This window comes from Passer domesticus, chromosome Z, assembly GCF_036417665.1.
Source record: "Passer domesticus isolate bPasDom1 chromosome Z, bPasDom1.hap1, whole genome shotgun sequence".
In the NCBI taxonomy this organism is placed as follows: Eukaryota; Metazoa; Chordata; class Aves; order Passeriformes; family Passeridae; genus Passer; species Passer domesticus.
Window position 1 is genome coordinate 66,602,382 of NC_087512.1, and position 14,431 is coordinate 66,616,812.

General features: G+C 33.6%; 1 protein-coding gene across 2 annotated transcripts in view; it reads right to left on the reverse strand.

Moving 5' to 3' along the window:
* Positions 1-14,431, reverse strand: part of CEP120 (centrosomal protein 120) — a 37,948-nt gene that overhangs the window by 5,198 nt on the left and 18,319 nt on the right. For both annotated transcript variants that reach the window (XM_064403478.1, XM_064403477.1), the window contains exons 15-19: positions 13,902-13,991; positions 13,416-13,508; positions 11,666-11,827; positions 8,122-8,244; positions 6,603-6,701 (exon numbers count right to left, since the gene is read on the reverse strand). In XM_064403478.1, the coding sequence (XP_064259548.1) occupies positions 6,603-6,701; positions 8,122-8,244; positions 11,666-11,827; positions 13,416-13,508; positions 13,902-13,991 (567 nt within the window). The remainder of the gene's footprint in view (positions 1-6,602; positions 6,702-8,121; positions 8,245-11,665; positions 11,828-13,415; positions 13,509-13,901; positions 13,992-14,431) is intronic.

Genomic DNA, 14,431 nt, shown 5'->3' on the forward strand with positions numbered 1-14,431 from the left:
ATCCATTAAAGATGATAGCCTGAATGCACCTGCTGGCTCACACTGTACTTAACTGACTGAGGGCTGCTGGAGGCTATTCAGAAATCCAAGCTGTGTTTCTAGATCTTGTGCATCTACTGCTGGCTTCTGTATGGACCAGACTAATATTTCACATCATTTCACAAGTTGGGTCTTTCTCACCAAATGAAAAGTATGGCTGAAACTCAAAACTAGGTACATCTCAACTAGAGACATGATTCAAGTTATTGAAAGAATGGAAATCAATCACTTAAGCAATACACTTGAGCACACAAGGAGCTTCTTGGACCTTCAAAACAGAATGTCTTGAATGAAGATAGATTTTATGCCGGAAAAAAATACTACATAAAAAGTACTAAAGTACTGTTGAAGTATTTGAAACAAGAGGCAGAGAACAGGCATAACTCAAAGTCTATAAAATTGGTGTATCTCAATAAGTCTGTGAGAAAATTAATTTTGAAGGTACATTGTGCAAATATTGACCAAAACCTAAATACTGCAAAACAAAGCAGCACTTGTTACTAGGACAGCAATGCTTTCACATAAATACAAATCATCACACAGCTGTGACTGCACTGAGTAGAAGCCTTCTAGTCTAGTCCTTCAGTTTATGAAGTATATTACTCCGATCTATGAGAGAAAATTTTGAAAGTGTTCTTCCACCTGCACTGCAGAAGAAAGGCATAACTGCATGCTGGCCAGAAGCAGCATGTGGGACCACATGTTTCATGACATGCTGATGTATTACTACTTGAGGCAGGGAAGTTCAATGATCCATACATTTCTGCTGCCCAGGAACATGCTCACAATGGCAACCTGAGAGCAAAAAAGGCATTTCAGACTAGCTTAAAGAAGAGGCACATGTCAGAAGTACATATTCTTAAGGCTAATAGAACAAGGTCTATTTTAAACTGCATCAGACCACAAAGAGGACACACTACTCTCAATGCTTTCATATTTATCTGATCATTATTTAATAGATTGGTCCTTTATGCTCTCACTAAACGAATTCATTTTAGAACTGTAACTTTTAAATAAATATATTTAATAATGTTTAATTGAGCCAAGAAAAAGACAAGAGAATGATGAAGAAGCCAAGGAGAGAGGAAGGAAAAGCAAGGCTTTTCTGCAGAATCCTTGGTTCAGTTCCTGTTCCTTTTGATATTTTTCTCTGGAGAAAAATTCTATCAAAAAACCGCAACAAACACAAAATCAACCAAAACCAGCGTCACTAGTGAGCATGCTCTTTGCTAGGGATAATAGTCCTAGACTTGGAGGGAAGCAAGACTCTAAATATAGTGTGTGCTAAATTCTTGTTTACTCGATAGAGGAGAGAAAAACCTTTACCAGTACATTTTGTCTCCAAGCTAATATTGCTTTCAGATAAATGGGATTTGATCTCTAATTTGATTACTAATAAAATTGTGATGCAAACACGGCAAATATTTGGCGCTTATTTGGGGTGTTGAGGGATAAGTCCAGATTAATTTAAGTCACTGAAAGTCAAGAATTTTAGAGGTGTGACATGCGATGGCCCTGAATAACAGTATTTAACCACAATAATATTAAATAGAAACAAAAAGCAACATTTGCTGAAGCAAGATTTTCATCCCATTCATTTCATGACAGTCTAGCTTGGAAAACAGACACTAAAACAAGTGAGAAGGGATTCTTTCATTTACAAGGGATTCTTTCATTTACATTACACACTTCATATTCTGTGCTTTTCAAATGTCTTTCCCAACATTAGTCTTTGACTCCTTTAAAAAGTCTGTCATAACAATTTGTAGGGTGCATAACAGAAAATTTGTTCTATGTATACTATTCATAGTAGAGCACGAGAAGCCCATTTCCTAATAATCCATCAATACAAGAAGATGGCAAAGGATTTACAACAGTTTGATAAGAAGGGAGGCGTGCTCACTTTAAATTAATTTATATACAATTTTGTTATGATATGTTGAGGGACCATAAAAAGACTGTATTTTGTTATGGTGAGAGAGAAGGAAGGATTTTTTTGTTCATCTCATGTCACTTTATCAGACATTAAGGTATTAAATCCACTTTTTCCATGACAATGTAAAAATCCACTGAGCAACATCATCTTTTTTAAATAGAGAAGGAACATACCTCTACTGCATATTAGGACTTGAAATGTAGCAGAATTTATTATTAGATGTTTCAAAGTAAGAATTCAATTAATAGAACACATCTAGACATTTACTTTAAGTAAAAATTAAAAAAAATAAAATTAAGTCAAACATTTCTAAATCCCCTTGTTGAAACAAAAATCTTCATTTTATTCTGTGTGTATACTGAAAAACTGAGTTATAATTGAATACTTGGTATTCTTCAACTGTATCTCAGTGCACACAAGTTTAAGCATACATGCTGCATGTTGAAAATTATCAGTCAAAACTTTCTGGCTAACTTTCCAAATTTTGCTCCTATAATATATGCTAAAATAAGGAATGTTTCAGATTTATTCCCAACTGCTTATTCTAGACAGTCAGGCTATTTCAAATCTCAATAAGAAGTACTACAATTTTTGTTCCTAACATTTTGCATTTTTAAATTGTATCTAAGGGAACACTCCAGAATCATCAGCTGCCGGACTAAAGGCAACTTTGTGAACAGAATATAAAACCCACCAGAAACTCAGAACATTTGGAAATATATTATATTTGCACCATCACCCAACCATCAGCCACTATCCCACAGTAAGGCAGCAACTGATGAATCAAGAATATCATATGCAAGAACATCAAGAGTTATCTCTGCAATATCTATTAGTTGGTCCAGATACCTTCTCCTGCACTACTTCCTCAGCACTGGCTAATCCTGCTACTCTATTGCTCCTTTTACTTCACCTCCTTAAATAAAACTCACAATATTACACTCACTTATTAATTTAATATTTTTCCATTCTCCTCCACAAACAAAATAAATCCAGTCTCCACTCTAGTTATCAGATAACATACTTCAAGGTTTTACTAATTTTCTTCACCAGTTTTCATCTCTAATGTAGTGCTTGAGGAATGCAATACTGTTTTAGAAGCTTGTATGGTGGAAATCTCAATCATGTTTTGAAACTTATACTACAAAAGTATCAGCATTTAACAAAAATTAACTGATAATAAGAAACCATCAAAATTTGAATTATAATCAGATCATTAAAGAATCCCTGTATGCCACCAGGTGCTTTAGTTAAGAGGCTCTTCAATCAAGGAAGCACAATCTTTATTTTGCCATAGCTGCCTATAAATCCAAAAGGGAGATATAAACATACATACACTAGACTAAACAATGGCTAAATAGCAGCCACTATTCACTCTCCCACTCATACATACCATACAAGTCTGTGGGAAAAACTTACGATTGAAGCTAAGGAACTCAAGTAAAGTTTTCTGAAAATAACCCAGAGCTGACAAGTCAGTAGGAGGGCCTGGATGGTTTCAAGACACAGTTTTTAACCAAGATTTAGACTTTCAACTGTGTGTTTTTTTTGTGTGTGTGTGCCTTTTTATTTTTTTTTAACAAAGATTTACATCCTATTCTAGGCTACATGACTTATAAATTAATCAAATTAATTACTGAGTAGATAAGCAAGGTACTGGACTAGACAAAATGAATCGTCAGCCAGCTAATATGGTCTCCGCTCTTTTAAATAAATACCTCAGTGCTGGTTCTAACAGGTCTGTAGGACACAAACACATTAGAAAGCTTATAAAAATACTTCTTCCAGAACACTGGATGCATGTACATTTTGAGATTTTGGCTATTTAGATTAAATTTGAAATAATCAACTGCTGAAAATGACATTTCTGCCAATTTTGTTTTTGTCTTGATAAAATGTTTCTTACACCCAGACAGGTACTAAATTTGATATTTAAGTTCTGTTTTAGGGGTGTGCCGTGGGTGGGTATGCTATGGCCCTGAATAACAGCATAAGCACAGATGCAATTTCATGTAAATAATGACAATTCCTTTGAGTAATAATGCTCATATAAATAAAAAAAAGGAAAGCTAATTTGTGTAGTATTTAGATAATCTAATCAGCAAATATTGAAAGTTTTGAAATCTCCAGAAATTATAACATTCACCTTGGTACACAGATTAAGTAGTTAATTTGATGACATTTTTGTCTCCCTAAAAGTTGATCAGGGCTACAACAATTGAAGCATTAATACAGACATTTACTGAGTAACAGAGAAAAGAAAAGTAAGCTGGGTGAAGTCTATTGTCAAGCAATTTTACAGACTAATTTAAATTTAAGTAACTTCTGTATTTTCTAAATACAGGTAAATATGATGTATGTGTGCCCTCGTGTACTAATAAAACTGGCACTGTGTTTAGCATTCAAAGTCCTACCCATGGAGAAGCTTAGATCATATTCTATTAACAGTCCCATACTTTAAGTTATGTGCTGTGTCTCTCATATTCTGCAAAATATAAAACTATCCCAGATGTGTGCTAATAACTAGTTCCAAAGTAAAAGAAAACTTTTTAATTAAGGAAACATTGACTTTTATGGTTGCAAATCAGAAGAGCATTTTACTAAATGCTTAGCCTGTAGATTATGCTTCTTTAATTCACAAATTGACTGCACCAGGTCACCTTTAAGTAATGGAAATCTCTGTTTAAACATTTTTTTGGCAATGGGCACAAAGCATTAGATCTCATTTCCAAGACTTACCAGCTGGGTTTTGTCATTAACATTTATTAACAATCTAAGATACGGCTTTCAGCGTCTAATCCTCACTACACAAATGTTTTGTATAGTTCTCTAGAGAGCTTTGGTGTGACAAATTACTGGCACAGATTACAGCCCTGTGGCTATTCACCAGAGGCAACACAAAATTAACATGGTACTAATCCAATTCAAACAAGAAATTGGTCAGACTATGCACAATTGCACAAATCATCTGAACGAAAGCAAATCTAGAATTCCTTAAGCTACAGTTTCCAAATTTATATTTAAAGCACAGTAACTTTTTTTTTATCAGATTTGCCTCAACTTTTATTTGGCTCTTTAAAGTCACTTAAAACCTTTATCAATAGACTAGGTATAGATGAAGCACAGGAGTATAGAAACAACAAGAAACTGCCCTGAAAGGGTTTGGTTTGTTGTAGATGTTTTAGGTAGCATAATTCAGGGTAAAAGCCAACTTATTTCATGGTTCAGACTTGCATCAAGAGGTTCAGTTGAAATCATCAACATATATTAATGAATTCAGTTCACCAGGTCTATGGTGGTGAAATTTGTAACAAGAACCTGATAGCAACATACATTAGCGATCGTGTGGCAAGTGACAATCTTTGCTTTTATTCTATGGGAAATTTTAAAACATGGCTAGAAAAAGTAGGCTGGATATTTCATGACTGATGAAGAAATCTCAATCAGAGGGATAAGATTTATATCGCTCCTATCACCTTCTCAAGCATAGATGTTTCACAAATTTCAATGACTCCTTTTATCACTCGGTGAAAAAGGTACAATTTGAAGACTGCAAATGAAGGTTAGATTTAATTTACTAACTAAAAGTCATTGTGGTGTGCATTGACTCTCTTCAAACAGAAATACAGATTAAAGAAGCATTATAAATTAGAAGAACATGGGCTTAACATCTTATTCTCCAAAACTTGAATATTCTATTAGTAGAAATGAAGCATGTACCATAATCTGTAAGAAAACCCAACACTGTTCATCAAGCTGGAAGTAGGTGTGAATACAGGCAATAAAAACCTTTTACTAAATGTGAATACTGAAGCTCTGTGTTCATGTCAAGGTTTGTTCATGAATCAATTGGGATTAATGATCTACTAATTTATTTATCTGGGCCAATGGAAATGCCAGTCATTCTTAAGCACATAGTTTAGCTAATGTTTACTGGAATTCATGAAAGACAGATGATGACAAAACATAACATGTAATACAGATTCAACAAGGATGAAGCTGCTACTACTGCGTGTTTAAAATTTCAAGTCAAAAGTATATAACTGTATCTGTATAGATGCTCACAGACACACAAGACCTCTGTTAAAATCTAGCAGTAAAATAGCATATTACATTAGTATGAGGTTAGAATTTCCAAAAGCAAAGAAAAAATTCACATCCAGCTTAAGCTAAGTTTTCTTAATTTTACACATTCATCAAAACTTAAACACTTATTTCTAAAAGTGAAGATTTGTTTCTCATCTTTACCCTTCATTCATTATACAATTAAAATACAAAACACATATTATGGAACTGACCAAGACGGTTGCGATTGCGGCAAAATATTTTTTTGGAAGTGCTGATGCAGAATTATTTGGAATTAAATTAAACCCTTTATTTTTCTATTTGCATCTGATTTTAAATAGTTCAGTCTTCTTTGCAGGTCTGAGTCTTGGTCTTTCCTGAGTTCAGTCAAACACAAGCCAGTTTTGCTGTTCTTATTTTTGTTGAAACCATAGCTGAGAGCTTTACTTTGCAAAAACACAAACACAACATAACATGAAAACAGGACTTAACAGTAATCCCTAGTAGCTTCCAACACGACAATAACTTGGTTGTCTCATATGACCAAAGAAAACCTGCATACCTGTTTTAACCTTGCAAGTTCTTTCAAAGCTCTCGTCCATTGTTGTTTGTAGTGAAGCTTTGACTTGGTAGCTGACTCTAACTTTCTTTCAAGTTCAACCTAAAAGCAATTAAAATCGTATCAGCTGAAGCAATAACAGCAGTAACAATCACTGAAAGATGTATATATACAAAGGGTCTGGTTTAAGAAAAGTGTTTATGTAGCACAATATACAACATCATCTAAAGCTGTTATACAATATAACATAAATATTATGGCACAAGAACATTTTCTTGTTTAAAATATAACCTTATTTTTATTGGATGGCCGTCTATACAAAGAAAAAGATTAGTTTTTAGCACTAAATCTGCTGATGTAACCTTTAAATTTAAGATTCTTGATCAGCCATCCCCTCATCCCTTTTTTATTCAAAGTAAGGTTATAAACACTAATTTAATGAAAATGCTGATTGATAAATCTCTCTTAAAAAGGTACATAGATTTTTTTTTAGTTTCCTGATGGAAGATATGGCCTACAATTTTTTCTCTGAAATACCCATCTGCTTCAACCAATCTTTCAAATCTCTGTATCTAGTGTGAACCTATGATCTTACTAACTAAATAAATCTTTAAAAGTTTTTACTGCTAAAAAATTAATTTCATTATCTGTGCAAAAAATTTTGAACTAAAAGACAAATGAAAATATTTATGAAGCACAAAAAACAATGAAAAATTATGTATTTTTCACATCTCTAAGGAAGTGCTTTTTTGAATCTGACAAAAATTATTTTCATTAAATTTGTGAAGATCTTAAAGCACTGGTTTGTTTAATTCATCTGACACACATAGGAAATCTAAAAATATTTAATGTAAGAGTTTAAAAACTCTGTAGAAACACAAATATTTTGTATCAGTTGCTTGCATTATTAGAAATTAAAGAATACAGCAACATATAGACTGGCCATATTACTGAATATATTTTGTGCCAAGAAGACAGGCCAAATTTTTTTTTTAGCTTATTTCACCAACAGTTTTACTCAAATGTCACAATAATTTTGAGCATTAAATGCCCATATCTGTAGTTTTAATTAAATTCTCTACTGTGGGAATATATAGCTTTTAAGCAAATCAACTTATGACAGCGATTCCATTTTATTGATAAGTGACATAACCTCTTAGCGGAAATACTTAATTACCAAAATGCAAATAATGAAAAACCAGTTTAAATTAATCCTCAAGAAAATCATCATCTGTCTTTAGTTTTTTAAACAGAATGTTTGGAGACCCCATCATAAATCATTATTTAAATATATAGGTTACATTGTTTTCCTGTGTTACCCTCTAACATTACTGCTTCCTCTATAGAAATAAGGCCTGTTGACATTATTTGTGTCTGACAATTTAAACTCTGAAGAAATTACTGGGAAAAGTAAACCAAAATGGTCAAATTAACACTTCATCACACAGTAGTATTCTACATCCCCTTCATCAGTGAACACACTATTGTGACAATTTTTAAGTACTAGAAAAATCCAATATACCTTTTCTAAAGTGAGAAGATTTATTTCTGATTGTAGCTGGATTTCTGGTTTGCTACTTTGCTGTTCTTTGTATTGCTGGAACTCCTTCTCCAAAGTCTTATGCTTATTTTCTGCTTCAAAAAGCTACATTAAAGAAATCAAAATGCAAGTTAGCAGAAAAACCCATTCACAGACAAATAATTAAATGACAGAATTTAAGTTACTTCTTAATCCTTGGAACACACATTTTACTCTCAATTATCTGATATAAAACAGACACTGAAAGTTACACATTCATAAATAATGATTTCTTAATGATGGCACAGCAATGTTTTAATAGGAAGAGTTTTAAGGAGGATCTTTGCTCAGTACTGGAAAGAAAAAAACCAAGTCTGTCCTCATAAACATAAGATCAAGATTTATGTACATTTTTGTTCACATTTCGAAAACAACTTGCAGAAGAAATACAGAAAGCATTATACTAAGATTTACATATCTTTTGAAGAAAGCCAATGTTATCTACTATATGAAGTTTTATTACTTACGCAATTTCACAGCGTAACTTTTTTAGGAATGTCTGTGAAAGGAAACGACTAATACTTTGTACAGCCAAATGATTTAGAAGAAAGGCTAAAGCAGAAAGGCTTCAGTGACTAATGACTTAATGTTGGGTACCTCTGCCCTCACAGTGTATTTCCACAGTTTCAAGAAGATTTTTATAAAGAGAGCACTTTGCTTTTTACACAAATTTGAAAAATGATGCCAATACACAATTACTTGCTACAGGAAAGTAAGTCAAATGTTTAACAGCATTTTTTATAATATATTAAAAATACTAAGAATTTTTTGTAATGTTCTCTTCTTCTGTTAAATACTATTCAACTATAAATACCTTAATACACCTGATGGAACGGAAGTATTCCATACTAGAAAATGATCCTGTGTGCTGATCTTGTATGTATGTCCAACGAGATAATAAAATTATTTCTATCAATTTTATCCCACAGTTTAAATACTGGGTAAAAATGTTTTAGAGAACTCATTTCTGTTTCAAAGCAAACTTCTATTTCCACAGAATTTCTACTAGGACAATAACAGTTTAATTCTTTGTATCTTCTAATTGGGTCAGCTCTGTTTTTCTTCCAAATTTCTGCTTTTTGCATTTATAATTGCTACAGAATGGATGTAAGAAAGCAAAGATATTTCCTAGGGAGTGATACAAAAACAGAATTTGCTATCATTATTTTTCTCACAGAACTACAATACCCTATTGAACTTGAACAAAAGATACTGCTGTTTAACACCTTTCATTTCTACCTATTTATTTTTAAAGCAGATGCAGACATACTGCCAAAGACAATAACCTATTTCTTTTGGTTTTAGAAATATCAGCTCCCCCTAGAACTTCTATAACAATGTTTAATTTCTTGTTTGGTTCTGGAAACACTTTCAAAAATTGAATTTATTATGAGAACTCAGAGCTGTGGACATGAGGAAACTAAAAATCCCACAAATAAAACACAACTTCCTTATTTGGAAAGTAAGGGTGATGTTCAGGGATCTCCTCTTGTACATAGTGGGGCTTACCTCAAAACAGGCTGAATTCTAGAATTCTTTAAGTGTTTAAGTGTGGAAATTGTGTATTGACAAATCCCTTTAGAAGGAGTGGAATAAGACTAGTCATTCCAGAACATTCTGTGTTTAAAAAAAAAAAAAAAAAAAAAGCCACACAGACAAAAAACTCCACACCCAAACAGGTCTTAAAAGAGAGACTCATCTGGTAGCAACAGAAACTTTCTGCTTGTGCACATTACAATGCGCAGTCCCTAGAGCGAAACTCCAAAGTAAGCAAACAAAATCTCACCCCCAACAAAGAAAAGAAAAAAGCCTGTCTCACACACAATATGTGGTAACAGCCATCACATATTGAAGCATAGCAGGAACAGCACAGAGGAAGACAGCCAGGATGTGAAGGAAAAATGGCCTTAGTACAAAACAAGAGAAAACATAGTGGGGCTTGTGTTTGGAAAAGAAACAGTATGACAGCCACCTATGCAATCAGGAACAGCATGTTGCACAGGCACTAGGGGATTCTTCATAATTAGAAAGAAATGTGTTTGAAACTGACAAAAAGAAGTTTTTATATTTAAAAGACAAAATAAAATTTTAGAACTCACTGCCATAGGATGTTGCAGTATTAAATACTTTTTAAAAGGAATCATATAAGATCATGAAGAAAACTTTCATGGATGGCTACTGAGTATGAAACTGATTCTGGCAAAGAGTACATATAACCCATGGTATGTTGGATATACCAAAACTGCATTTTTTTTTCAGAGTCTCACTTCCTTTTTTCTTATCCTCTAAATCCAGCCATTGCTGCACCATAGCACTGAGCTAAATGATATGCCTGTTCTGAATAGGAAAAAGAAAGTGATTGTGATGTTTTATTTAGAAAAGGCTTGTTGCAGCTAAAAATGGTCAGTGGGAGCTGAAAGAATGAATATAAACTAAGAATACTAGCTTGCCCACTTGAACAAGAACTACTGGCAGCTGCCAACAACACATAAAATGCAAAAGCGATCCACTGATCACTTTGAATAGGACTGCATTCTGCAGTTTCTTCATCTCGATTCAGTGAGTGCTCAAGTAGAATAGTCAAAAATAACTATCTTCAAGGTTAGCAACATTTTTGTCTTAGTTACACTTTAAAAAAGTTCACTGTACTATGGTTAACATAAGCTAACAAGTAAAGAAGTACATTAATAACAGTATTTATTACAGAACTAAAAAAACTCACAAAAATCTATCACAACTCTAAGTACAAAAATATGGCTTTGGCTGACACAGTTTTTCAAACAGTGAAAACTAATATTGGATTATCACTATCACATATCAGACATGAAAACACCAAAGCAAGTAATTAATCTACATAAACAAAGTACTTTTCAGAACACTTAGGCATTTGTAAGATTTAATCTACTTAATAACAAATTAAGTGTCTAACGCTATAACAGCTGAAAAAAATAAGTACTAACTTTTACAGTTTACTTTAACAGTCAGGAAAAATGTCTAGACTGTCCTTGTTGTTAGTGCCAAAGTTAGCTTACAGGACAACAGAACATGGTCTAAATGTTCTGTTTAGAAAGTACTACTCAGAATAGAAGACTGCAATAACAAAGAGTTTCCCCCTCTGTCCCAATAAGAATAAAAGAAATACTCATTTGCAATAAAATAATAAAACTAACTGCACAGTCAAACTACTTAGATGTTAATTGCCAACGTTTTTTTTAAGTTACTGAAATGTACACTGCTGTTCAGGTTCTTCATGTAATGTATGCTTCTAAATAAAACTTGATTTTCAATGTTAAAAAAAATGATCACAAGCACCACACTTCAAAACGTCCATACAACGGAGCAAGACTAACATGAATGGATCCCAGCACAGAGATCCCTTCCCAGTTTAAATAAAATGTTTTTCACAAAGCTGCCAGGATGCAATTGCTTCAAACTGCTACTGAAGTTGGTATGCTTAGAAAAATGCTCGCTTCTACTGCGTACATACCTGCTGATGTAAGCGAAGCTTGTCTTCTTCCAGTTGTTTGATTTTTGACCTTTCTAGCTCCAGCTGGTGTGCACATTCTTCCCTGGCTCGACGCACAGAATCCTGAAGCACCTGCAAATTTCGTTCATGCTCTGCTTGCAGCTCCTTCTTTACTCTTTGCAACTTAAAAAGAGACACATTTACATTAATCCATAGGAGTGAGAGCTTCACTTCAAAATTCTTACAACTGTTACTGCTACTCATGACAGAAAAATTGGTATTAATTTCTGAAATTAAATAATAAAATTACCATTGTCCAAATGTTCACTATATATGTTCTTATTGAATTTCAGTTTAACTAAAAATTTGCCAATTATTGTATTTGCAACAAATATCCTCTTGCTTGACTACTGTAAAAACCGAGCTCTTCTGTACAATCCAAATGATTCTACATGATTGCTCAAAGCAGGTTTCACTTCCGCCTTCCTACTACAAAGTGAAAAGCTAAATACTCCAATTCACTGCAGAGACTGTAAAAGCCACAGCTGCAGCCTAAAAGCCTTTATGTCAGTGAGATTGCTTCAAACTGAGCATATTGAGATAATTTCTCATCAAGATAAACAGAAGAAAAATCCTTGACATGTCTGAACTTTCTAGAAAGATGCTACTGTTCCAGGTAACTGCTAGCTGAATAGAAACGTCTCCAATGGCCTGTTTCTCAAACTGTAATTTGCTAACTGAACACTACATCATTTTGTCGATGTTTTTTTAATCTACTGATTTTTATCATCACTAGCTCTCAGGTCATAATCTTACTAAACTTCAAGAAAGTTTTTAGAGAAATATACATGAGATTCAAAATAACTACTTCTACTCAGACTGAAATGCATTTGGCCAACCTGAGCACCAGATTTTTTTGCACAGCTACTGAAGTTAAAACATTATTTACAGCACAAACTGCATCTTGAGGTACAGATAGCCTGGGTACTGAGCAGGACACTGGCTCAGCCAGTAAATTTCTGTGTTGGGAGTTCTCACTTTTGTTACAAGCACAGAAGGGATTAGGCTGGAAAAATTAATCTGAGTTACGAAGAGGAAAGAAAGTTTTTTTGACAGTTAAAACACCACAGTATTTTACCTATATAATTTTGAATTGTTCTGAAATACAAGAATAGGCAGTTTATTTTCTGTTTTCATATGACCACCACCCCTGAAGTCACACACATTTTGTCAGATTGGGGGTGTTCGGTACAGTGGTACTTACTGGTTTCTACTGCATCCTCTTTCACCCTGTCACTATTGGAAAAAAATAAACAGAAGTAGGAACTCTGAAAATGTTGGATAACAAAACCTGAAGTTTCTCCCAGATCTCCTTGTCACCTTCTCCTGTTTCAACAACTAATCTAGCAATTACTTTTTGAAGCGAGGCACTCTTGTGTAGGTGTGCAACACTCACCTGACAGTGCTAAACTTCAAACAGAGATATGCTAATGTTACATAAATGTCTGCAGTGACATGAATTCTGTCAAGAACAGAAGGTTTACAGTTCTGTAATCCTAGCAACCCATTTAAAAGTTCACTCAGTTTCTACTTCAGTAAAAAAAGTGTAGCTGTAACAAAACTTGGCTTAATTGCTAGTGTTCCTCTAAATATCATTATGCATGTAGCTAGTTAGTACCTTCTACACAAAGCACAGCTGTCACTATCTGAAAACTCAAACCTTATAGAAGTAGCTAATGCAATTACATTGTTTAATATGACCAGTTTTTACCTCCGATTCCGCACTAAAAAGCTGTCGCTCTCGCTTATCCAGATCTCTCAAGGTTTTCTGAAGCTGTCCTTCCAAAATATTATATTCTGCTACCTAAACAAAAGAGGGAAAAATATCAAATATTGATAGTTTTTATTGATAGTTTTTATTTAGAAATTTCCATACAAAACAAATCTCCATCTCTTAATTAAGAACTTGCAATTGAGTACTTATTTCTAACTCATAGGCCATAGAAGGGCTTTTTGACCAGGCAAGTAAAATGCAATCAAAGAGCTCCCATATACAGCAAAGTAATCTAAGGAAATTTCTAACAAATACTCTATGATTAAAGGCTACTTTTAATTCTTTTGCACTATTGTAGACTAGCTGCATACATACCAGAAGGTGCAAAGGTTAATTACAGACCCTTTAATACATGTTACCAAATATCTCGTTAGATTTATAACAATTTAGACTTTCTGCAAGTATAAGGAGGGATTTCCTTACCTTTTTCTTCACTAATGCCTCTCTCTCTCTGTCTCTTTTCTTCCATTCCTCTGCAAGTGCTTGCATATGGACCATTTCCTTCTTTTTAAGCTTTTAGGGGAAAAAAGAAGAAACAAAATTCCCAAACCAGATCAAAATTTCTGGAAGTGCACCTTCAGAGTACTAGTAGACCTATGTCTTGAAGCAACAGAGTTTAGTATGCTGACTTAATAGTTCAAGATATGATTCTGACAGTGAAAGACACCTTAAACTGAAGTACAAAATGCAAAGTAAATGCATGTTTGAGAAAAATATCCAAAGTACTAGATTTTCACTACCTTCTAAAAGGAAGTAAACAAAAACACCTAGAATGACCTCAAGAGTAGACAGCAATGGTTTTTGAGCTGCAACTAACAGAATACAGAATTAATATTTAAGATCAATAGTTTGAATCTTGAATCTATAGTATTTTAGAAAGAGTAATGGGAAATTGTGAAGATGGTATTTTGTAGTTCAAACCCAGAACCTTCTTCACTTAAGAATTAACCTTC